Source organism: Ceratotherium simum, chromosome X (assembly GCF_057802395.1).
Source record: "Ceratotherium simum simum isolate JZ-2026a chromosome X, ASM5780239v1, whole genome shotgun sequence".
NCBI lineage: Eukaryota > Metazoa > Chordata > Mammalia > Perissodactyla > Rhinocerotidae > Ceratotherium > Ceratotherium simum.
In genome coordinates, this window is record NC_141940.1 from 119865966 (window position 1) to 119892337 (window position 26372).

Genomic DNA, 26372 nt, shown 5'->3' on the forward strand with positions numbered 1-26372 from the left:
AGGTCTCCGAGGCCTTGCAAGGTTCTCCTGCATGCACACGTGAACACACACACACTCTCTGTACAAGGAGTCTACAGCTTGCAAGAAACAAATAGGTTTCCATAAGAATACTTATTTCTCATTAGTCTTAGAAACATGTTAAGAGTTTAAAAAAGAAAGGTTATACAGTGGTACTGCTTCTGAAAATATGGTGCTAAGTATTTTATTCACGGGATAATTTTAAACATTTTAAAAAATGCATGCAAACCTCTCTCTTTAAAATCCATTTTCTATTAAGATGCAAATGTGATACCTTTTTACCCGGTGGTACCAAGTTTTGATTTGCTTTGACAAGGTGTGAAAGTGCTTTCTTTATGTTCTTCTCCTTCATGCTTTGCAGCACAGCAGAGGGAAGAAAAGTCTCTAATCCCCATTCTTTTCTGCAATAAAGAGCATATCTTTATTTCACGTTCTTGTGATGATTAGTTATCTAAGACAAAATGGCGCTCTGATGTTTGCTGGAACAAACGAGCTCTCTGTAATGCAGGGAATGGAGACAAGTCCTCAATTAGGGAAGCGACTTTTAATTTACACTCAGGAAACATACTATTTGATCATTAATACTTATGTTTGCATTTTAGAAGAAACATATTCCTCACTCTCCAGAGAGAATGCTAACAAGTCATTGGGGACCAATAGAAACTGCAGAGAGACTTTATCCAACCCATCTCTGATATCGTAGAATTCATTCACAAATCTAAGTTTGCATTTCCAGCACCCATTTCTCTCCATCCCTTTGTTTATTCCCATTGTCACCTCTCCTCATCTGCCCACACTCTTTCTTCTCTTAGAAGGACAGATGCAACTCCTTCTTGCCCTCAAACTATTCCTCCCTCCCCATCTCCCTCATCAATGGCTATTTCTCTAGAAACACATAGTTCTCTTTTCTCCTAGCCACATCATGTCTATCTAACTCCCTCCATCAACATTTCTTGCTGGTGGTGAGGGGAGTGCTGCTGGTGTGGAGTCAAGGTGGGGTTCATGACCCTTAAGTATGTCTGGTACTGATAGGGAGGTGCAAACATCATTCATAGATGTGGATATGCAAGAAAACAAACAAACAGGGACCGGCCCGGTTGCCTAGTGGTTAAGTTCATGTGGTCCACTTCAGCGGTCTGGGTTTCACAGGTTTGGATCCCGGGCGCTGACCTACACACCACTCATTGAGCCATGCTGTGGTGGCATCCCACATATAAGATAGAGAAAGATGGGCACAGATGTTAGCTCAGGGCTAATCTTCCTTAGCAAAAAGAGGAACACTGGCAACAGATGTTAGCTTAGGGTCAGTCTTCCTCACCAAAAAACATAAAAAACAAAAAAACAAAAAAAAAAGAAAAAGGAAAACAAAAGGGACTGGGTTTATATATTTTTGCCAAGAGCTCATTTCCCCAGCAGTGACTACAACCCTATCCTAAGAAGGCTCCACATTTTGAATTCTAGGAACTCTATCCTGATTGGTCATGTGCCTAACCAGTGTCTTCTAAATTATGTGAAGACCTTCGAGAAGGTTCTGGTTATTTCTCCTGCTCCAGATCCAAAGAAGCGTAAGAAGACAGCCTTCCCCAACTTGACCATTCAAGCTCTTCGTCACTAGTTAGTTAGGATCGGGTTTTTCATGAGCACTGTTTTCTTCCTCAACTTGTACTTATTATCTTTACCCATCATTTGGCACTCCTATGAGCTACCATGTAATTCTCCTTGTATCATTATTTTTCATATCTTTTTGTCTTGTCTTTACAATCAGATCACAAGTTCTTCAGTGGTTAAGATTATAATTTATACTTATTAGTACTTTCTACTGTCCTAGTGTGACTACCATATAAAATGCTCAATGAACATTTGTTGGGTGAATGAATTTATTAATGAGAACATTATCGTAGACTCCGCAAGATTCTTAGTCAAGCTAGTTATCTCTGGAGGTTTTTGACTATACCATGTTCAACCTGGTAAAATGTGGGTACAGAGAGTAGAAACAGAAATGCATTTCAATTGTCTAAAAAGCATCTGAAGTTGTGCAGGCCACCTTTTCAAACGGGAGCCAGTTTCATCTGTCTCCAAGAACTTCAGAGAGGGGAGTGGATGTGGGTGTGAATGTATCCACCCCAGCACCAGACCTCTTTGTGAGCCGAAGCTCTCTCAGGCTCCAGTCACGGCACGTGCAGCAAGAGAGAAAGAGATAAACCATCTGCCAGAAGGAGTGGACCGAGCCTGGAAGGCCTGAGGTTCTCAAACTGCACACAAGGCTTTGTCCCTAGGCATCGACAGGAGAACTGAGAGTTACAAGAACAGTGGCATTGGAGTCAGCAAATTGGAGTGCAGATCCTCCCCAACGCAGGCTCACGAACCTGGTGAGAAAAAGCCATTTTGCCCCCTGGTGGGTCAGCCTGGCACTGTGGAATTCAGAAAAGCTTTATAGGCAGCCCATGGGAAACTTCTTTGGAAGGCAGGATTTCAGTTAGGTTGTACATCTCTTGGAGGTGTAGATGGAGAGGACTCTAAGGCTTTTAGAGTTTCGTGGAGATGTGGCTTCAGCCCTGCCGTGAACTCTGAAATAGGAGTGTTCTTCTCTTAGCATTAGAGCTGCCAGGATTAAGAAAGTGGTGGCTGCTTTAGGCTAGTGAATCACCTGCCAATGGGAAGCGTACAGACTAGGCAACAGAGGGTTCTCTTTTAAAGGATGACCCTTAAATAGACTCATCAGTTGAAGGCAACATCAACTTTTTTCTAAGAAGAGGGAATCTTTTCCGGCCAAAGAGGTAGTATAGTGATGCCGTAAATGGCGTACTCAGCCAGAGAAAGCATTCCCATTTTCCAAACAACATTCAATTCACAAAGCAAAGTTGGATTGTGTGGCACCCTTTCCCACTCTGTCACAGTTCTTTACTACAAATACCATCCTTCTGACTGTAACTAAGAACATTACTTTTCATACTGCATTTTGATCATCTCAAAGTCATCTCGAGTTATACACACCACTTTCTAAACATGGGTGCTTCAAGTGATCACACAAACTACAGCGCAACGTGGAGTCCCACTGCCTGGGTTCAAATCCTGCCCCTGTCAGTTAATAGCCAGTGTGACTTGGGCAAGTTACATAATCGTTCTGTGCCTTAATTTGCTCATCTGTAAGATGGAGCTAAAATTCTAGTGATCTCATAGGGATGTTGTGAGAATTAAACAGCTTAATGTCTGAAAAACACTGAGACCAAAGCTTGGCCTGGAACCAAGTTCCTTTAGGAATTTAAAAATGTATGCTTCAGGGGCTGGCCCGGTGGTGTAGTGGTTAAGTCTGCACACTCTGCTTCGGCGGCTGGGGTTTGCAAGTTTGGATCCTGGGCGTGGACCTACACATGGCTCATCAAGCCATGCTGTGGCAGCATCCCACATACAAAATAGAGGAAGATTGGCACAGATGTTAGCTCAGGGACAATTTTCCTCAAGCAAAAAGAGGAAGATTGGCAACAGATGTGCGCTCAGGGCCAGTCTTCCTTACCAAAGAAAAAAAAATGTATGCTTCATTTTAAATATGACCCTCATTTCTTTCTTTTTTTTTTTGTGAGGAAGATCAGCCCTGCGCTAACATCTGCCAGTCTTTCTCTTTTTGCTGAAGAAGACTGGCCCTGGGCTAACATCCATGCCTATCTTCCTCCACTTTATATGGGACACCGTCACAGCATGGCTTGCCAAGCGGTGCATCGGTGCGCGCCCGGGATCCGAACCGGCGAACCCCGGGGTCGCTGCAGTGAAGCGTGTGCACTTAAGCGCTTGCGCCACCAGGCCGGCCCCCTAAATATGACCCTCATTTCAACCACAATTCTCTAATGGTGGATTATGTAAGAAATGGATCTCTTCCACCAAAGTGAACATGATATTCATATATTTTGCCTCTGGTTACCAAATGCTCTGCCACAAACAGGATCAATTTTGGAAATAGAGACGTACATCACAAATACACTCGGGTGTTAAGGAGGCAGTATCTTTGTCTCCGAAATGGCTCCGAGAGCTGACACTTACTCGATGTATTTGAGGGAGATTTTCTGCGTTTGCTTGGTAGTAACGGTTGCGATGTACATTTGCAGCGCTGCCAGCCGCAGGGCTACGTCGTATTTCAGCTCCGGCCCAAATCGCTCCTGAACGACATCGTTACAACTCTGCGAAGAGACCAGCAGAGGGCGCAGCTTGTCAAAGAATGGACCGCACGGGGCAGGCTTAGAGGAACAGGTGACACGCATTTATTTCCCCTGTTCCACTCGCACTTCAAAGGCAAGGAGGCTAAATGTGGAAACATTTACACCGCGCTGCTTGGAACCGAGTCAGTATTTAACTGCACGCACAAACACAGAGACCATACAAAACATTTAACATTCATCGACAAGTGAGCTGCTATTTAAATATTTACCTTTCTGTAAAAATAATTAGGAATTTAGGTATGAAATTTCCAAACACAGGTGCCGGAATTCAACACGTGAAACACTGATAGCTTGATGTGGCTTCTGTAGCTAGGCTGCTGGGTTGGAATCTTGTTCTTCCACTTCATAGGTGGATGTGACTTTGAGCAAGTTCCTTAATTGTTTTGTGCCTCAGTTTCCTCTTCTGTAAATTGTAAACTGCTCCCTATTCACAGGGTTTTGGTGAGGATTAAATGAGTTAACAATGTAAAGCCCTTAGAACTCTACGTGGTAAATTGTAAGTGCTCACACGTGTTAACAGCTGTCATCGTCAATGTCATTATCTTCCTCTTCATTATCATCCAGAGCAGCTCTGGGAGGGAGAATTAACAAAGCGATGGAGAGCAGCAGCTCTTCACTTACACCCACCTGCTTCGGAGTCCTGGCTTTGCCAATGGCTCCCTGTGTACATAACCTTGACCCATTTACTTTAAAGATTTTATTTATTCATTTTTTTCCCCCCAAAGCCGCAGTAGATAGTTGTATGTCATAGGTTCACATCCTTCTAGTTGCTGTACGTGGGACTCGGCCTCGCGTTGGACGGAGAAGTGGTGCCTCGGGGCGCGCCCGGGATCCGAACCCGGGCCGCCAGCATCAGAGCGCGCGCACTTAACCGCTAAGCCACAGAGCCGGCCCTGACCCATTTACTTTAACTCTTGCAGCCTCAGTTTACTCATCTGTGCAATGGGGATTCATGCTAACTAGCTCACTGGAGTGGTGCGAGGATTCGATGAGATGCACATCAAGGGGCGCTCAGTCGAGGGTAGCTCTTCAAATCCTCACTTCATCCCAGTGGTGACTGCCCCCCACCGTGACTTTGTGGGAGTCATTCCACATCTCTCGGCCTTAGCCTGTCGAAGTTGAAGAAGCTGAAGAGAGGCTGAGAGGGTGCTCTAACATGTAAGTCCTATATGAGCACAAGTGAACGTTTCAGCACAGCATTCTCACTCATTAGGAGCAAAGCACTAAGCTGGATATTGATGGGAAGCACAGCATCGCTTACGCATCTTCTGTGTGTGTGTTTACTTATTTTTGTTCTGGGAAATTAGGCTCTTGGGCTAGACAACATGATATTCAGCCTCTTTCTCCTTTCTTTATTCTTCGTCTTGTCCCAAGAAGACTTCAAATGGAAAATTGTATCAAGATTTGTTTGCCTCCCTTCCAAGAGAAGCACATTTATGACCACTTCATATATTGATTTTGCTCAACTGGGAACTGAATGTACCTCCGTCTGGTTTCTGCACACAATATTTACTCTTTGAATACTCACCCATGCCGCACTGGCACTGTGCCATGCACACTCAATCAACACGATCCGGATGCGTGCCTCTCAGCTCATCCCTTCATTCCTCAAAGTGAAGTCCCATTCTCTCCCCCTCCATCCTTAATATGGTCTTCCACTTTTGCTTCTCCTTCACTCTTACACCCATCTGGATTGCACAGCACTCCTTGTTGGAGGTGGTCTGACTGGAGGCAGGAGACAGGGCAACCTGAGTGAAGGCAGCCTCTGAGAGCAATTCTTGGCTACCATTTTGTTTTGCTAGTCTTGGGTTTACCACTTATTTCCAAGAGCCCAGGGTAGTCCATAACGAGGTTGATGGCCTAGATGGGGTTATTTTATAGTCTCATGAAGGATGAGGGTGAGGAAGCCACTTGGCACAGTGCCAGGCCACAACAGGCACTTGAAGAATCAGTTTTTTGACAAATTGTTTTGATAAATTGCTTTCTTCTATGACTGCTATTGCATGACGGATTTGAAACATGATTTTAGCATAGAATTTAGAGACAAAAGTTCCAGGTTTGACCCTTGTCTCTGTCAATTACTAATCAAGTGGCCTTGGACATGCTGTTTCATCGCTCTTCAGTCTCAGTTTTCTTATCTGAAAAATGGGTTAATAATAGCTAACTCTCAAGGTTGCTGGTATACCTGTAAGGATGTTGCACCAAATAGAATGCACTTTATAAAGGTGAGTCATCACTATCACTTCTCCTCAGAGTTGGGACTGGGACTATTTTTTCCCATCCCTGTTACAGCCAGTATTTAACCAGACTTCTGGGTGAATTTTTTTTCAACATCATTAATCACTTAATTACACTGTATAATTAGTTCAGACTGATCCTGGAGAATTAGTATGACATCTGACTTATGTATATATATATTTTTGGTACTAATCATGCTTTTATGACATGAGAGTACATTACTTAAAATACAGTTACACAAGCAAATCGTGGTCATTGTTTTGTTAAATAGAGGTCCCAGCAGACTCTACTTTAAGCCTAAAAAAGTTTATTTATAATGAACATGTTAGTTATTAAAAAGGAAACCAATACTGCTAAAGTGTTTGAAAACATTTTGTAGCCTCTTAGGTATTATCCTATTTGCCAATTAGTGTAACGAGCTTTTACTTAATAGATCGTGGACAGGTAAATGTCAGCATAGCTCATTATAATTATGAATCAGAACAGTCTGGATTATCAAGGTTCACTGTTATTACATATGCTAAAATATGTAAAATACCTCATGGTCTGTTAATGACTAGGAGATTAATAGATATCATCACTATTGAAACCTCTGTTTTTATTGTCATGGATCATCTAGTCAATGGCTACTATCCTCCTTAGAGGCCCACTAGGTTGAATTGATTTTTGTCTTTGTAATGAGATATATATTGCTTCTGCTTACTCCTTTGTTCTCTAGGCTAATTTTTTTGCATCTTTTTAGTACCTTAGAATCAACATGGGCGCACAGCGCCATTTGCAGATCCACTGACTTATGTTGGACAGACAGGTCATTTTAGACGTACCGCACATTCTGTGATACAAGGCATTTTGAAGCAGAGGGTCTGAGGCCAAGAAATTCTCATTTCCTATCCTCAGTGGAAGATCTATAAGATGATGGTAGCTTTATTTTGGTCTCTATCACTCACCATACGTGGCTTTCCACCTCCCCCCACTGGCTACTGCTTGAAGGAGTGTCTCCTCCACCACTCATGCAACACCCAAGATGGAAAAGCAGGAACATCGTCAGTCTTCTGCTAGTCCCTGGGCAAGATCCCAGGACAGGGTTTCTTGTTCTCAGGACACGCCACAGGTATAAAAGATGTATCTTTTGAATAAGAAAGAGCTCCACAAACTGCATTAGATTTGAGCAAACAGACCTTACAGAGAACTGTGCTTAGCAGTACTCCTGGCCTACTTAAGAGGTCTCCCCTCCCCAAGACAAACACCACCACGTTCTTCTCTTATAAATGCAATAGGCTTGTGATGTTTAAAACAAGCAGAGTAAAATGGTTTTAAAGTATCATCTTGTTAATGGGGTGAGTGTATAATTATAGAGAACAACAACTGAATGCATCTCACTGTCTACAGCCATGTACTGACTGGCACCTGTAACCATTTATTTGCAACTAACAAGCTAAAATCCTAGCACATGATCTGAGCTGCAGCGGCAAAGCCTTGGAGTGGTGCTCAGCAGGAATATGGAGAAGGCGCAGCAACAGATCAGCTGAGAATCAGGCTGTTTCATGCAGTCACATCTGGGTTACTTGGCCTTTTGGGGAACAGGGGCTTTTATTGAGGGGGTCCAGGTGACCAAAGTTTAACATTTAAAAAACCCAGGTCATGACAGTTTCACTGTTCTGGGTAGAAAACAGTGTAAAGTGCACCGCACATTTCTTTACTTGACAAACAGGGTATACTGAACAGGACTTGCTTTTTCCTGATGATTCAGGGTTATCTTCAGGAACGTTATCTTCAGGAACATTAAGAGACTGTAAATACCACAGTCTCTTCCAAAGACCACTGATGGGGGGAATGTTAAACCAGCATTTCCCTGAGTGCCTCCATCTGCTGGAATGTTCTAGTACATTCTGTTTCTTTCTTCTCCGACTTAATTTCTGTTCTCCAGGGCTTATTACCATTTTAATTTATGTCACCATTCCTAACCTCTGACATTTATCTTGTCTATGTCTCTCTGCCATCTTCTACCTACTTTCTTTTACTACTCAACTTTTTAAAGATTACAAAAGCTTTGAAATATACAAGAAAATACTGAGAATAGTAAAACAAATATCAGTGTACCTACTACGCAGAGTTAACAAATGTTTCTTTTACTTTCTTTTTCCTACTTCTTTGCTTTTTATTTCTTACTTATGGCTCCAGCAAGCTTTGCCCTATACAGGTACCCCAGCCAAAGAGAGCATGTCTTTTGGTTTTTTTTTTTTTTTGCATTTTCTCCCTTTTTTGTGGAGGGAGGTTACATTTAGGTTTACATCCTCTTTGAGTAGCTTAATGCTAGATGCCTAAGCATTAGGTAAGTGGGTTCTTACTGTTTCATATGATTATATTGGGCATTTAAGTGAGAGTAATATGAAGCAGTGACAGAGAAATATAAGAACATCTCCTAAATATCAAATGGATAAATTCTCTTTGGGGCAACTTGCAAAAATTCTTATTTCTCAAAGCCTTTTTTTTTTTTTGAGAATTATATGCCAGAATCAAAGGATACTGCAAAGGATACTACCTTCTTAAAGTTTTATTGCCTTAAAATTAATAATTCCAGTATACAGTATATCACGATCTTTCAGAACAATCTAAGCACCAAATGAATGAATGAATAAATAAGTAAATAAAGGAGAAGGGAAAACTCTTTCTTACAGTAGAATGCCAATTAGTAAATGAAGAAGAAATAATGGAATTAGAAAAATCATTTTCAACAATCACAATAATAATAACGTCAGGCAAGAATCATCAATGAATACTAAAACTAGTTGGTAAAAGGATAATAAGAGATTTGAAAAGTGACTCTCCACAAATTACTCATTAATTACAAAAGGAACAGTAGTAACTTCTGGATGGAGAAATTTAGAGAACATTGCTGTAACCAAAAGTCAAAGTAAAGCTTGCCATTAAGGGGACAAACTCACATCATGTGCCTCCTGATATGATGCACTAAGGAGGATGCAAAATCACTCATGTTGCTCTTTTGGCCAAAACGCATAACCTCAATGTAATCAGGAGAAAACATCAGAGAAACCCATTCTACAAGATAACTGATCAGGACTCCTCAAAACTGTCAAGCCCTTGAAAGTCAAAGAAAGACTAAGGAATGTTCTAGTTTTAAGGAAACTAACGTGACATGACAACTACCTGCAAAATGGGATCCTGGAGTGGATCCTGTTTTCTAGGAAAGAAATTGACATAAAGGACACTTTGGGGACAATAGGCAAAATTTGGATATGTACTATAGATCTGATAATAGAAATCTATCAGTGTTAAATGTCGATTTTGTTAATTGTACAATGATTATATAAGAAAATGTCCTTGGTACTAGAACATACACACTGAAGTACTTAGAGGCAAATGAGCACGATTTTGGTAACTGATATTCATAAAGTTTAGAAAAAAATTGTGTGTGGGGGAAGGGGGAGAACATGTGCACACTAAAGATAAAGTAAATGTGGTAAAATGTTAACAATTGGTGAAACTGGATGAAGGATATCAAAGAGTTCTTTTACTATTCTTACAACTTTTTCATAAGTATGAAATTATTTCAAAATCAAAAGTAAAAATTAAAAAAGCACCATGGAATCATTTTACAATGCATTGAGCTTGGGGTGGGGGACAAAGAGAAAGAAGATCCCTAATGAAAGAATTTAGGAAAAAAGCCCTACAATTAATCCCAAAGCATTAATATAAAACATGCCCAAATTCTCACATACCTGAACATAGAGATACTCGAAAGCAACTGGATCTCTCCTTAAAAGGTCAATTGGATCCTTTGGGACAAAGCTAATTCGGAAAAGACACCTCATCTTATGGGAGCTGGGCCGCTGTGTCACCTAGAAGAGCAGACAAATCACAAGAATCCTTCAGTGCTGACTGAGAAATGGCTGAGGGACACAGAAGCAAAGGCAACTTTCTTTGGACACCAAGGAAGGAAACAGTTGAAATTCTCTAGTGTTTGTCATAGATACTCATTCCCTGAAAACTGCACATAACTTGTGACTTAGGTTGGGTTCCCCAGAAGCAGACCCTGAGATGAGGGACTTACTATGGAAGTGCTCCCAGGAGAGGCCAGTAAGGGAGAGAGGAAAGCAGGTCAGACAGGAGAGGAAGCCTAGCAGGGCCCAGTACCCAGCAGGGCACAGCTACTACCTGACCCGCGGGGGACTCTGGAGGGTAACTTACACCACAGAGCCACCGGGACCTGGGCAAAAGGAGCACTGAGAAGTCGTTGGTTTTGGGCTGTCCCAGGGGGACATGAATTTCCAGGTGTGGACAGAATGGGTGCCAGTAGTCTGAGGGCAGTCCTCTGAAGAAGGTCTGCAGGTGCTAGCTGTTGTAAGTGATAGCACAGGAAAGCTAGGGTGGGGGTGAAGGGGTGGGAGGGTACAAAAGGGGATCCAGAGGGAGGGCACAGAGATTGTCCACTACAATTTATTACTGCATAACACTGCTATGGTTCTTTCTAAATTAGCTCCAGACTGATTGTAACAGTGAAAACACGACAGGGTCAACCTTGGATGACATCGCATTGGAAAGTGGGAAGACAGAAGTTTTGGCCCATACACTAAACTGGAGTCCACAAGTTTCCAAACTACCCCAAACTTCCAATATCAAGATATTGTTCAAATTGTTCAAAGGAGCTTAGAATACACCACAGGTTCTTCAGAGTCAAGGACCATGGATCGTTTTGATTTGTTTTCCTTTTTCCAGCACAGTATGTGCCAACTACTAGGTGTTAGTTGCTTAATTCCTTTTGTAACCAAAGGGAATCAATCAATGAATAGTAGGTGCTTAATACACAGCTGAATGAATGGAAGACATTGGACTCCAAGAAAGAAGGTAAAAGCTCTTCAATTTCCCTTAAAGCAGTAAACACAAGGAAACTAAAACCATGCAGCCTGAGTCAACACAGCTGTTCTACTTGTAGTTTTGTGCACTTGGATGTACTTTTTTATGCACTTGTATGTAGTTTCATGTTCTTGTAAGTACTTTTATGCATGGGACAAACCCAGCAAAATAAATATGTTCATGAACTACAATTCAAAAATTCAAAATAAAAATAGCAATAGCTTTATTAAGCCCTATGGAGTGTGTGTGTGTGTGTGTGTGTGTGTGTGTGTATGTATGTATTTTTCTATGTATTCTTACAGTTTACATTGCTAACTTTGTTAAGTAGAAGAATTTCAATGGGAAAACATATCCTGCTTTTAAAGGCATATTGGACATCCTGAGAAGAAGGAACACTGAACCAGTTTTCTGGCTGTGGGCAGGATTGCAAAGCTGAGTGGACTCATGAGCCCATGGACTATGGGCTGCTCTTCACCGGCTGATGGTAAAGCGAACCAGGAAGAAGGAACTACGGGAACCTAGGAGACCTGTGGTGTTGGTCAGGGCTGCTGTTATGTTTCACAGTGACGTCAAAGGAGATCTTATTAGAAGATCTGCCCTGATGTTAGAAAGTCAGGTATCATCATATCTTCAGCTCCTTTAATTCCTGGTTAGAATCTATCTCTCCTGAATTTCCCATAAGCAACCTTGAGTGTATTTTTATCATCAGTAGGTTACACTTGTTTTGGGAAATAAATTAATGAAATGCAAAAAAGTGCTTTAGACTTATTATAAATGGCAGTCCTTAAAAATAACAGTCTCTAAAGCAAACAAGAAAACAATGTCTTGAAAACTTGAAGTAGTATGTAAATAGACAATAGAATTTTCTATACAGAAGCTGAGTGTCAAACTGCTAGAAATTCAAGTAGAGTTGCTTAAAAGTTCTTTTGGGGGTTTTCATCAAAATTAAGTGTTTTTAAATGATTTTTGTTATTGGACAAATTTCTTATACTTACTCTCCCTTTCTATTATGCCTATAAATATTTTATTGATCAAGTTTTTAATATGCATTGATTTCAAAGGCATATAGCTGGCTTGTTTCAGGACATTTAAATCAATCAATTTTCTTTTCTAGAGCTAATATTTGAGTTTTAGCACTTTTCTTTTAGTTTTGATTGATTAAAAACAAAACAAAGCCTCTTCTGGAAAGATAAGGGAAGAATCGTTAGAGCCTTTTTGTTTCCTTGTAACATTTTGAAAGAAATTTAAAAATTGGAAATCAATCTGGAATGAGAAGTTATGGTTACCCAGCACCAGAAGAAACTTTGAAAGAATCTCTGTCCAGCTAAAGCAGCATGAAGCTTTCCCAGAAAGTCTATGTAGTAGATAGAAGTTCAGAGGGAAAGTGTAACTAGAAATATCAACAAATAGTGGGAGGTTTCATTAGACTCATTAGACTCATAGTAACTGGCCGTGTGCCCATATCCCCTTGGCATTTACTGATATAGCTCAGGCTATTTACTGCAAACACCTGTGACCATCACCAGCACAAGGCAGACGTGCATAGCCAGGGAGCTACTGTCTTCTGGGGTAGCCCACCACCAATAATGGGCAGCACGTTAGCGGACAAATGCCAGAGCCCCCTCCCCGTTCATGGGGGACAGTTCTGAGGCGCATCCTCCACTGGCTCCCAGTGTTCCCCAGTGTGATTGAGCTCCAGCTGCCCACAGTGGAAACTGGCTTGATAACACACTCTTTACCAGCGTCCCTATTTCTCCCATCTTCCTCCCATTCCCCTCCCAGTATTTCCCGGTATCTTTTCCCAAATAAACCACTTGCATCCAAATTGTTGTCTTAAGTTCGGCTTCTGGAGGAACTCAGAGCCAAACGCTGACTTCTCTCATGTGCGACTCTGTATATCAGGGTTGTTCCCCCATAACGAAGCATGAAATGAGTCATCTGTTTCCGAGAGTGCTTCAGCATAGGTTACAATAACAATCATTAGAAGTGATTTAAAATATCTATAGGTAGAGTTAAACCTGATAAAAATAGTAGGTGAAGTTTAGATAGAGGAATATAAATGAACACAAATGATAACTTTGTAACTAATTCATTGCATCGAGTTTGACTGACTCAAGAGAGTCAGGGATATCTGCGGGACCCAACTGTGGGACACCAGCTTTTAACTATGCAACAACCAAGAAGCACTTTAGTGTGATGTCACTTTCTGCTACTCCATCATTCTGGGGATGCCTCGACTCCCTGCTTCTCCACCTAGTGTCCCCTCATGCCCCCCTCCCTAAAGTTTCCTCATCATCAAACTCTCCTACATATGGGGAATTTGTTGAAATCCCTTATACATCCAACAAAGACTCTGCTTTTGTGGAATTATAGGAAAAGTCAGCCTGCCTCACTGAATTCAGCAGCCAAGCAGCCTGCCTGTTCCCCAGAGAACAGATGGGGGTAGCATCTTTGTCTCCGGGAACTGGGACACATTGCTGGATCACATACTTACAGTGGGCAGCACTGGGGCAGGGATGTCAGGTTTCCAAAAATAGTCTCAAGTATGCACCCAGAACTTAAAACAACTAAATATGATTCCGGCTTAATTTAAATAATCTCAGAAACCGTTTGTTTTTAATAGTTTCAAGAGATCAGTTATTAAAACAGGTGAACAAGTCATTACTATAACATAAAATATAATTCTACAGAGCCATATTCCCAGTGAGTACCTGCTGAGTCTTTGGATGACAAATCTGTTTGTGAGACCAACTGACAGTCTATGAAAAATGGACAAAAAGGGAAACATCACCTTGAGGTATAAAATCTCTTATGAATGCCAATGTTTCCTCTAGTGGGGATACCCAGGGCTGCGGTTAGTACATGTAAAGAATTCGAAGACGGGGGAATTCTGGGGCTGGGCAGCCTCTGCTCTCCCCAGCAACGTGATACTTGAGTGTAACTTCACACACCTGAGTTAGAGTCTCCTGTTCATGCAGCAGGAGCAGCTTGGTTCCTGCCCCTTCCGTCCTCTGCTCCAACATGAGGGAGAAGTGTTCGATGCCTTTGATGGAGAGCTTCTCTTGAAGAGTTAAGATGACATCCTTACAAAGGAAACATAGACAAGATGCAATCAAAATCGAGGTAGCCCTCCTCATGGAGTTTACCATGACCAAAAACTGTTGCACAAATAGGCTTCAGATCTTTAAATTTCATACCTTTGGTTGATTATGAAGCTTGATGCTCAAAGATCCAAAAAGATACAGAAATGAGGCCTTCCTTCTCTTACCCTTTTCCTTGCCTCCCCACCACCCAAATCTTTATGGCGTTCCAAAACAGGCAAGAAGCTGGAGCAGGAGCTTACCTATCATCTAAGGTCTTAATTTAGAAAGCTTATTGATAGATCGTGCAGTGTAGTCAGTTCAGTTCCCCTTTCTTCTAAATGGGTGGGAATTAAGGCACCTCTGAAAGTGCTCTGCCCCAGGGATCAGCAAAGTACCACCTGCATGCCAAATCTAGCCCACTGCCTGTTTTTGTAAAGAAAGTTTTATTGGAACACAGTCATGCTCATCTGTTTATTGTCTATGGCTGCTTTCATGCTCTGCATCGGCAGATTTGAGTAGTTGCAACAGAGACTGTGTGGCCTGTGAAGCCTAAAGCATTTGCTATCTGGCCCTTTACAGAAAAAAGGTTGCTGATCCCTAGCCTGCTTTCCGTAAGAGCACGTGGTAGTGGTAAGGAATGTGGTCTCTAGAAACAGTGTGGTTTCTACTCCCAGCTCTACTTCGTATTAGCTGTGCAGCTTAGGGCAAGTTATTTAACCTCTAAGTATCTTAGTGTCCCTACCTGTAAACTGGGGATAATAATTCCTGCCTCAGAATAGATAGAAGGATTAAGTGAGTTCATCCATAGAGAGCACGTATGACAGCATTGCTTGGCCCCACGTTAGGGCACTATAACAATATGCAGATAGGAGCTTTTATTTGGAATCTCTGGGGAAGGTAGAGGGAGCAGGATCTGTCGGCAATCCTTTCCAGGATTAAACATTTATGATCAGAAAGGCATTCCATACACAAGCACATGTTTACTGCAATGCAAAACTAATGTCCTTAACCACTTTCTTTCATGTATTTGAAAACTAGTAAATGATCTCTCTTCAAGACAATTTATACCAGATGCTAAAAATCCCACAGAGCAGTGGTTTTCAATCTGGGGCAATTTTGCCCCACAGCAACGTTTGGTAATTACTGGAGAAATTTTTGGTTGTCACAGTGGGGTTGGGGTTGCTATTTGGCACGGAGGGATGCTGCTAAGCATCTTACAATGCACAGGACCACCCCCACAACAAGGAATGATCGAGTCCAAAGTATCAACAATGCCAAGATAGAGAAACCCTGCCATACATAGTTTTTTTACTGCTGTTTCTGAGGTTTTGATTCTTCTCTCTGCACCTTTTTCAATTTCTTCAGCCTCCTTTAAAACAAAGATCCCCACACCCACACACCACCACGAAAAAAATCATTCAACAGAAATGCCTTGACTATACTGAATTATGAAACTGATTCTCTGTTTCATAATATTTGTTCAAGGCCCAGAAAAGAGAAAACAAAACCAGCCTTTGTGTAGCAACATGTATTTTATATAACATTTTCCTGATTCACCAGGGAGGACACTGGACAATCGATAGCAATAGTTTTTCCCTACTGCAACTCTGTAGCGAGAATTCAGGCAATTTTTATTAAATGGAATCATATCAATCTCATAACTATACTATTTCTATTGTCCGCCTAGCAGCCTGGATCTGTTGTGATAATAAGGCTCTTAGGTACGAGCTAAGATAACTGTAATTGGATGTGAACTCTGTCTTGCTCCCTGTCTTCTCATTGCCACCTGACATCCTCAGGGAGATCAAAGTTCATCTAGTGTGGGTTCCCAGAATCAAGAGGCCAGAGGGAATTAACAACAGGGCTCTCTTTTAAATTTAGATTTATTTCTATTAAGAAATGCATTTAAGTCTTTACCTATATCTTCAGGTGAGGTAGGGGGTCCAATAGCAAAGAGTTTTTCTGACCAGTTGGTATCACAGAACAAGCCATAGTACCAGAGGATGTTATAATAATGCAGCTCTATGGTTAGGTCAGGGGTCTTCATACTGCAGCCTGGCCCATGGGTCAAATCTGGCCAGGCCCATTCATCTACACATTGTCTGTGTAGTAAAGGATTTGTCTTGCCTAAAGAAAGGTTTGCCTCTCTGCTCCTGCCTCCTGGGAGGTCACCGCTAGGCCCTGGGAATGTCCTGCCTGACAGGAGTGTCTTTGTTTACCTGGGGGCCTTGGGCCACACCAGATAGTCTATGCTAACAATGTGACGGGGGATGTTGGGCCATGTGGTATCAGCTTGACCTCTGGAGGGGCAGGATACTAAGGTCAGCCACACAGGTGGTCAGCCGCGTCTATGTGGTCAACCCCCAATAAAAGCTCTGAACACCAAGGCTTGGGCGAGCTTCCCTCATTGGCAGTACTCCACACATATTGTCACACATTATTGCTGGGAGAAATAAGCACTGTCTGCAAGGCTCCACTGGGAGAGGACAACAGGAAGCTCTATGTCTGGTCTCTGCCGCCCTGTGCACCTTTTCCCATTGTTGATTTTAATTTGTAAATTTTAATTTGTTTATTTCACTGTAATAAACTGTAATTGTGAGTATAACAATTTGCTGAGTTCTGTGAGTCCTCCAAGTGAATTATGGAACCTGAGAGTGGTCTTACGGACCTCCCGAGCCCACCTGTCTATGTCTGCTTTCATGATACAGCCACAGAGTTGAGTAGTTGCAAAAGAGATCAAATGGCCCACAAATCCTAAAATATTTATGCTCGAGCCCTTTCCAGAAAAAGTTTGCTGACCCCTAGGTAAGTTGATCAATAATTAGAGTAACATCTCACCATAAATTGGTTTTGAGTAGGAAAAAAGGAAAAGGACTTTTTCAGTCATCACCATTTAGAATTAGCAGTCTTGTACGACAGAAGTTAATATTTCATCTGGAATGATTTAAGGATGATTTAAATGCTTCATCATCAATCTACTAATATTGTCTGCTCTATTAACTGTTAAATCATTACCTATTTAAAGCAATTCAAAACAAGCTGCTTGCTGGTATCATGGCAATAAAAATGCACAGTGAGCGGGCCTTTGCAGAAATATTTCCACTCATAAGGTCTATGTTGATTAATTTTAAAAAACCAAGAATTAGGAGTTGACTATTGATAGACATTTTTTTTTTTTTGGTGAGGAAGATCAGCCCTGAGCTGACATCCGTGCTAATCCTCCTCTTTTTGCTGAGGAAGACCGGCTCTGAGCTAACATCTATTGCCAATCCTCCTCCTTTTTTTCCCCCCAAAGCCCCAGTAGATAGTTGTATGTCATAGCTGCACGTCCTTCTAGTTGCTGTATGTGGGATGCGGCCTCAGCATGGCCAGAGAAGCGGTGTGTCGGTGCGCGCCCGGGATCCGACCCCGGGCTGCCAGTACCAGAGCGCGCACACTCAACCACCAAGCCACGGGGCCGGCCCTTGATAGACATTTTTAACACAGAGGTGATATTCTCCTGATACATTATTGTACAGATCATCGCTAGGTACTTTTTTTTAAACCTCAATAAAACTGTTTTTACTGTGCCATTTGAGGAAAGCCTATTTTAGGCTGATGGAACATTAGGGAGCAATCAATTTCTGAACACACTTTTGTCCAATAAAAAAGAGAATATGTACTTTCTTTCCCCAGGATGGAGGCATGGGGGGAAAGAACCCATATGCTTTGATATAATACCCATTGTGTAAAACTCACCTGTGGCTCTGAAATAATAGGATTGCTCTGGGACTCTTCCTTTCCACCCCTTCTCCTAAGAAGTCGGCCTCATTTCTGCCTTTTCATGCATCATTTCCGTGAAATTGGTTATAGCAATTAAAAGTAAACATTATTTTTACATTATTCTACCCCTTGTTTTTGCTGGACACCAAAGTAGCAGTATTCAATTAACAGCTAACATCTTAATCTTCTTGGCAGCTGACATTGCTGAGGAATCACGCTGGCTTTGGGCAGGGTGCCAGGCCTTCTTGGTGACAGTCACTCTATTTTAATTAAGCTGCAGTTGCATTAAAATGACTAGCCCTACTGGTTCTTCACTGAGAGCGTATTATATTGTTTTGCAACACACATACACACACGCACACACAGAGCAGAACCTTCTTAGTTGAAGCTTTTTGTTTTGACTCCTTTTTAAGTATTCACACAATACCTTGTTTGGAAGCAACCAATGAAGTTTCAGAAGTGAACGGATAGTTCTGACAGAAGGTGCTGCCACTCAAGACCCACGGCATGACCTTCACGCCGCAGCTGGCCATGTCCAGCTCCAGAGTTTAGGCGGGTCCTCTTACCTTTATGGAGGTGCTGCAGTCAAAGCGAAAGGATTTGGTCTGCCCATTTTCCAGATAGACTTTCAAAACATTTGGCATAAAAAGAAGTGAATTATCCTTAACAGTTTCCTGTTTAGCAAAAGAAAGAAAAAAAAAAGAAGGGGGTGTAAGTCCGTCGAATTAGAACTCTGCTTTTCACAGCAGCAGCATATATCTACAATTTATTCTAATCACAACACAAAAAAACAATCCGACTCTCTAAGGTCAACCAAGGTGTCCCTTTGGTGATATCTGAGTTCAGTTGTTCAGAGCAAAATTCTTCTTTTCCAGCTACAAAAAATTCAGTTGATTCAAATAAAAGACCCTTTCCCATCAGAAAATCAATCAGATGAGGGGCCAGCCAGGTGGCGTAGTGGTTAAGTTTGAGCAGTCTGCTTCGGCGGCCCGGGGCTCACAGGTTCGAATCCCAGGCGCGGACCGGTGCACTACTCATCAAGCCATGCTGTGGCAGTGTCCCACATACAAAATTGAGGAAGATGGGCACAGATGTTAGCTCAGGGCCAATCTTCTGCAGCAAAAAGAGGAAGATTGGCAAGAGATGTTAGCTCAGGGCCAGTCTTCCTCACACACACACAAAAAATCAATCAGGTGAGTTATTTTTTTTTAAATCAAGGTTTCCCATTGGAAAACACAATTACAGAAATAATTCCTCTGTAATTAAGCCACCATGTTGGGGACTGCAAGCCCAGACTTTAGCAGAGCAGCATGTCTTGCGCAGAGCGAGGACCAGCAATGATGATGTTGGATGTGATGCCTGTTGGCCCCTGGCAGAGGTCATGACAGTGAATCACAAGCATTGACAAGCTTGAAGTGTCAAGTTATTCTGTGAAATGATTTTTAACCCATTTAGGAATGTTCCTCAAACTCAAAGGGCACATGTAAGGAATGGGTTAGTGTGTTAAGAGTAAAACATTACGTCTATAACAAACAGATTATAATTTAGCAATAACTCAAAAAGAGATGCTTGAAACACAACCAAAAGTAAACAATAGAAACATTTTCCCTTGAATGTTCTCTTTAGTTGGAAGTAGGGAGAGATGAAATGGGGAGAAAGAAGGCATGTTGGATGAGTTCCGTGAATTCTTGGAGTGAACTGTGTTACTCACATGTAGTTGGTCATGAAGTCACCGGAGTTGGGGGGAACTCAGCAATCATGAAAGCATATGTCCCTTGTTTTACAGATGAGGAAACTGAAGACGAGCTGTCCAGAGATTTGCTGATGTCCTACAGTTAGTCCATGAGAATTTAATCCCTAAGGATTTCCACAACAGGCTCCATGCCTTTCACTTCCTATTTCTTTCTCTGAATTGCCTCCCCCTCCTTTCTACTTCTGTGGACTTCGCACGTGACTTTCCTGCTACCCAATTCACTGAGCAAGTTTGGCTCCAAGTCCAAAAGAAATGACACACGACTTAGAAGAGCAAGAGTAGACTGGAAATGAAGATGGTCATGTAGGCTGAGGAGCAGACACGTGACTGAATGTCCGTGCCATACCCAGCCTGTGGTGAGGCAGAGGAGGCTGCAGGAGATGATCCATCCCTAGAGTTGCCCTCACACACCAGCTGCCTTGAACAAGCCCTGTTATATCCAGGGACAAAGTGAAACTGCCACAGCAGCTTCTAGAATCATATTCGCTCTAAAGATGCATAAACTGCCTGACTGCTCAATCTCATGCTCAGAAGCTTGAGAAAAGATGAAGTAAGTTTCAGATGACCTTCTGTGATACAGTAATTCCTCTGTGACTGGAAGCTTCCAGCCTTAAACCGGGACAGTCTTGTGAAACGGTCATGTATGGTAACTCTGCATCTAGAGTGGTGGGGATCCATTGAGGTGAGCAGAACAGACTGTGGTGTGAAAGGGGCAGAGGGGATAGGATGGAAGATGGTGACTGGGGGGACAAGGCCATAGCTAAAATGCTCACAGGGCAGCCCAGTGACAGGCTTAGGTCCCCTCCCACAAGCATCACAATTGTTAGATAGATTGGCCAGCTAACCCCCTGTACTGCAAGTGGGGCAGACACAGATGAGCAAGTTTGGGCTAGAAGACACTGGGACCATGAATACCTTGCTCAGGATATACAGGCCTACATCTTCGACTTCAGATCCAGGACCACCCTCAGGGAAGAGTTCGTGACCCACAACGAGCATGTCATGAATGAGATTTTATCCCTGTGAGTTTATTTAAACAACACCAACAGCAACAACAAAAGCTGGCATTTCAAAGGTCCAAAAAATACGAATGCCCTAGATGATAACTTTCTAAAAACACTGTGCTATATATATTTTTTTAGAAAAAAATCGAAAATAAAGCATCCTATTGATGTGTGCCTTATTCATTTTGAAGATCAATTATGTGCCTGAGCAATCATGATTTATATCAAGACCTATTGATGCAGACCTGAGCAGTATTTCTTCACTCTAATTGCATATATGAAACTTTTCCAGCATTTTAACTGCTTTCCATTTTGATGGGTTGAAAGAATAGAGACATTTTATTTTGGATAGGGAAAAACTTAGGGAACTTTTTCTCAAAATAAATAAAGAGTCATCATATGGAAGAATGCTTAGTTGGCAGAATGGGAAGAAATAGATGGAAGTTTCAAAGAGGCTTATGTTACTCACTATGAGACAAGGTCAGTGATGTTAAATCAAATGAACTCCTTTGCAAAGTAGAGAGGTCTCCTAACACTGGAAGTATTCTGGGAAATACTGGACCACTATGTATTCTGGAGATGTTAGAGGGAACACATCAGGCACAACATGGTGATCTCTCAAGTCCTTTACAATCCTGAGATTCAATGCCCCTGTGCAATCCAACAACCAATTCTAAATTGGTCATTCCAGTAGAACTACTGGCTTCACTTAGTGCAAAGCCCCTACCTCACTGACTCTCTCTAAATCACAAGCAGATGACTGTCAACTCACCGACACTTGGCCGTTGATGATGACCTCCTCAGAGAATCGCACTTTGACTGGATTGGACTTTAATCTTGCCTTTTTTGCAGCACTAATAAATGCTGATTTGGGAGACTAAAAAAAAGAAAACATTTTATCTGATTATTAGTAACATAATACAAACCTTGTAACAGTTGTTTTCTATCTTTATCCTCCCAGATATACAATATTTTTGCTAAAAAGTAAAGTGTTTAGTGCATGCTCAATTCAGGATGAAATACAAATTATGGATGCACTTAAAACCGCCATTCTCATAAAGTAATAAGCTTGATTTAGTCACCAGACCAGAACTACATACAGCATGTTCCATGTTCTTATTGAGCATGTTTCCAAGGATCTTTTTAAAAGATGGCTGTGAAAGTACACAAACCCTGCTTTTAAGACAGAGCTTTGAGTATAATGCGGAAAGTGAGGTGGTGGCCAAATGTAATGTTGGGTTTATGACAAGTTGATCACTAATTACCTATTTTAATGAGGTGGAGGAGAGCCACTGATAGATCTAAAATGATCGATAATCCCATTGTTATTCACATTAAGATAATATGGTCATGTGAACAGGCAAGTACACACAGACACACACACACACACACACACACACACACACAAAAGCACCCATACTTTATGTACCTGAAACTTAAGTTTCAGCCCCTTGTCAGTAACCTGTGATTCTGTGATCTTACTGGGCAGGGTAGAGAGGAGACTTTGACTTACAATTGAAAGTTGGGCTCATCTTACAGGTTCTTTGTACTATCTTTTACCGGAAAGAGGCACTGAGTGACTCAGTTCTTCCTCTTCAGAAACGGAAAGTGCAATGGGAAACCTGCTTACAAGGGTGCTGTGATCCAGGGAGATCCCTTGCTGCATGGTCTGGGTAAATTTACTCCATCTGAGAATCATCCTTGTTGCCTAATTTCAATGCAGCCTGAGGGGATGGGAACTCACATCTAGTAGGTGTCTACTATGTCGCAGGTACCATTTGTTTATTTTTTTTTAAAAATTGCATTCTCTATTGAACAATAGTATAGAGGTAAATATTTAGTTTGAATCATACAATTGCTATTTTATAGATTAAAATGGTCAAATATTGGAAATTGCATATGGTTCGACCTAATGTTTTTCATTCTATGTAGTCCTAAAAGATTGACACCGTTGAGTAAAGAATTCCAGTAGTTGACTCTAGAATCAACACAGAAGCTCAGCCTTCTGTGTACTGCATTAATCTCAAGGCCCAAAACCAATTAGAGTGGCTCATACTTTGAATTTCAAGTAAAATGAAAAAAAAAAAAAGGATTCCCATCTTTGTCAAATACAAGTATACTTAAGATCAATTAAAAAACAATATGATGGAATGGATAAGTAAAATGTGGTCTATCCATACAATGGAATATTATTCAGCCATAAAAAGGAATGCAATTCTGATTGGGGCCGGCCTGGTGGCATAGTGGTTAGGTTCGTGTGCTCCACTTCAGTGGCCTGGGGTTTGCAGGTTCGTATCCCGGGCGTGGACCTATGCACCACTCATCAAGCCATGTGTGGCAGCATCCCACATACAAAATAAAGGAAGATGGGCACAGATGTTAGCTCAGGGCTAATCTTCTTCACAAAAAAATAAATAAATAAAAGGAATGAAGTTCTGATAGACGCTACAACAAAGATGAACCTCAAAAACATTATGTTAAGTGAAAGAAACCAGACACAAAAGGCAACATGTTGCATGATTTGATTCCATTTATATGAAATATCCAGAACAGGCAAATCCATGGAGACAGAAAGTACATTAGTGGTTGCCAGAGGCAGGGGGAGGGGAGAACGAGCAGTGACTATTTAATGGGTACAGGGTTTCCTTTTGGGGTGATGAAAAATTTCTGGAACTAGATAGTGGCAATGGTTGCACAAGATTGTGAATGTACTTAATGCCACAGAATTGTACATTTTAAAATGGTTAAAATGGTAGATTTATGTTACGTGAATTTTACTATAATAAAACAAAATCACTGTTAAAAGAAACATGATAAAACATATGTACGTAATATTCCTGGGTGGAGTTTTGCTTTAACATGGGGAGAATCCTGTTATTTCTAAAGCTCCCCTCCACACCCATTCCACCCTTTGCTCTGAGCGGTGTCTGCGAGGACTGTTTAGAAGGATGGTTTGACCTCCAGAGCTTCAGTTCCTCCATTTATGCAAGATGTTGTAAGAGAATGGCTGTCCTCTTAAAAAAACAAAATAAAACAACAAACCCCTCAAAACTCTGAATGGCTGTTCCTCAGAAAAGAACAGCTTTGAACACACTCAACGTGACTTTTAAAAGTCCTACTGCAGAGCTGAAGGGGTGTGACAGTGGTGTTCTCATTGGTATCTTGGTAATTATAGGCCACATTTAGTAATGATTAACGAACAAATCATACAGTTGTGAGTTCATTTGCTTTTGATATGTCATTTTTCAGCTGAAAGGAAAACATTATTCTCCCTTAATGATTTTAAGCAGGCGATATTTACATTGGCACGAGTTTAGCACAAGTGACGTGGCGGTAATAAAGCTACCCAGAACAAACACTACTAATTAGATGAGATATTTGAATGCAGTAACACCCCACTTCTCCAGCATTGTTTGGGAATGAAATATTTCACACGTGTTCAATGTACCAGATACTGAGGTTTCTACCTCTATGCATCTGAGTTTTTAAATGTAAATATTTTACCATATTTTTCTAAAATGTTCTACATGATTCCTTGCCTCAATAAAAAAGTATATTTAACAGAACTTATTTTTTTATGCATATCATTTGATGTATAATCTTAGAATGCAGTGATGTTCCCATGGAAGTATATAGGGTTATTTGCTCCTAGAGTAAGTGACTCCATAGAACAGAGAACAGAGCTTGTCAAGCTGGGGATGCTTCTCTCTTCTCTCTGTAGCTATGGCATGCCCGCCTCTTACAGCCTCATTCCCATATTTGTTTACCATGCCCTAAGGACAAACCTGGTAATCTAGGAAAACCAGACAGAACACTAGATAGCCAAGGTAGTTAAGTAAACATTATTTTATACATATTTTGAAGTCAACAGACTAGGGATAAAAGTCTAAGACTCCATACAAGGGCATTTTTCTTGTTCTGGATTTGTGACTATTTCATATAATTGACACACATTTTAAAAATTACTTTTTGATAATAAAAACATAAGCTCCTCAAGTCTTAAGGTCACTGAATCAGAATCAACAAAGGAATGGCTTCTTCTCCTAGCTGGGGTTACTTGTACATGGGGTATGTCAACGAGCCATGACTGCAGTTTTAACTCAGATCTCTCTTTGTGGCTCAAAAAATACACAACTCAAAAACCTGATGAATTAATTCTTAGCAACCTGCAGACCTGTAGGTGCTGATCACAAGCACTTCATATCCTGTGGTGGAAATAAGAAGTAATTACCATTTAGAATAATCATATTCTCCTGCTGTTAATTAATTTTAAGATTAGAAGGCCTCTAATCAACCCCTGCACCTCTTTTCAAATTTTCTGTTAGTAAGGTGGCCACGATAGAAGTATGGCATGCTCCTGATGCTTTTAGATTCTCTTAGAAGTCACTAGAACATAGTTTGAAAAAAATTACATAAATAAGATTAATCTCTGAAACTGAAGAGAAAGGTCTTGAACTTACAATCCCTGTAGCTCTAGAGTACTACTTAGATAGTAGGTATAAATATTTGGTGAGGACTAACTAGCCCACAGTTATCACTGGGTGACTTAGTTTGGAGTCCTTGCAAAGCAGACCCTAAGACAAGGATTCATAAGCAAATAGCTGATTTGGAAGGTGCTCCCAGGAAGCATGGGTAGGTGAGCAGGGGAAGGGAGATGGGGTGAGGGAGTAAACCAATTGTTAAGTCAGGCACCACTGTAAGCAACTGGAACTTAACCCTTCTGGGAACCTCTGAGAAACAAGGCAGGCCACAGGCCTCAGAGTTATACTGTCCAAGGAGGGAGAGAGCTGGGGTATTTATCCACTAGCTCCTGTCAATCAGTGATGGAGTGGCTGTTGTTCCAGGAGTGACAGTTCCTCAGCACTTCTGGCCTGAGGAACTGAAAAAGCCCACAGGCAGAGAATCACTGGTGCTCTCAGTTGGAAATTGGGCTGGCGTGCTCGGCATGATACACGCCAAGGGGATATGGTCCAGGTTCTGACAGCATCTGCTACGCTGGGGCTTCCATGAGGAGGTGTGTAGCCTCCCTCAGCTGTGTGGAACACAGTGGAAGGCAGGCAGGAAGTAAGAGGCAGGCAGCAGTTCCCTCAGCTCTTTGGCCTAGAAGAAACCTGAGGGAATATGAATCATGGTGTTTCAGGGACACCAGAACTGAGAGTGACTTAGCCCAAGTCCCATTGAGTTGGGGTTTTGTGAGGGGATGTTATAGAGACTCTTTAAATATTCTCTGTTTCAGGAAAGGTTGAACTGGGAAGTTCTGGAAGTTCGAGACTTGGGAACCGTGGAAGGCAGAGTCAAAGGAAAGAAGGAAGGAGGTGGTCAAGAAAGATATGTAATAAAAAATGGTAACAGCACAAGGAAAGAAAATGGTATGGCAGAACAAAACAAATAAAATCCACGGGTGACCCTGAAATTCCCCTCCAAAATT

At 41.6% G+C, this 26372-nt stretch overlaps 1 protein-coding gene across 1 annotated transcript in view; it reads right to left on the reverse strand.

Moving 5' to 3' along the window:
* The window catches only part of FRMPD4 (FERM and PDZ domain containing 4), a 535550-nt gene that overhangs the window by 15785 nt on the left and 493393 nt on the right, over positions 1 to 26372 (reverse strand). Inside the window, exons 6-11 of the mRNA XM_087426512.1 lie at positions 21717 to 21821; positions 18754 to 18861; positions 14294 to 14425; positions 10208 to 10327; positions 4054 to 4190; positions 293 to 419 (exon numbers count right to left, since the gene is read on the reverse strand). Of these exons, the coding sequence (XP_087282638.1) occupies positions 293 to 419; positions 4054 to 4190; positions 10208 to 10327; positions 14294 to 14425; positions 18754 to 18861; positions 21717 to 21821 (729 nt within the window). The remainder of the gene's footprint in view (positions 1 to 292; positions 420 to 4053; positions 4191 to 10207; positions 10328 to 14293; positions 14426 to 18753; positions 18862 to 21716; positions 21822 to 26372) is intronic.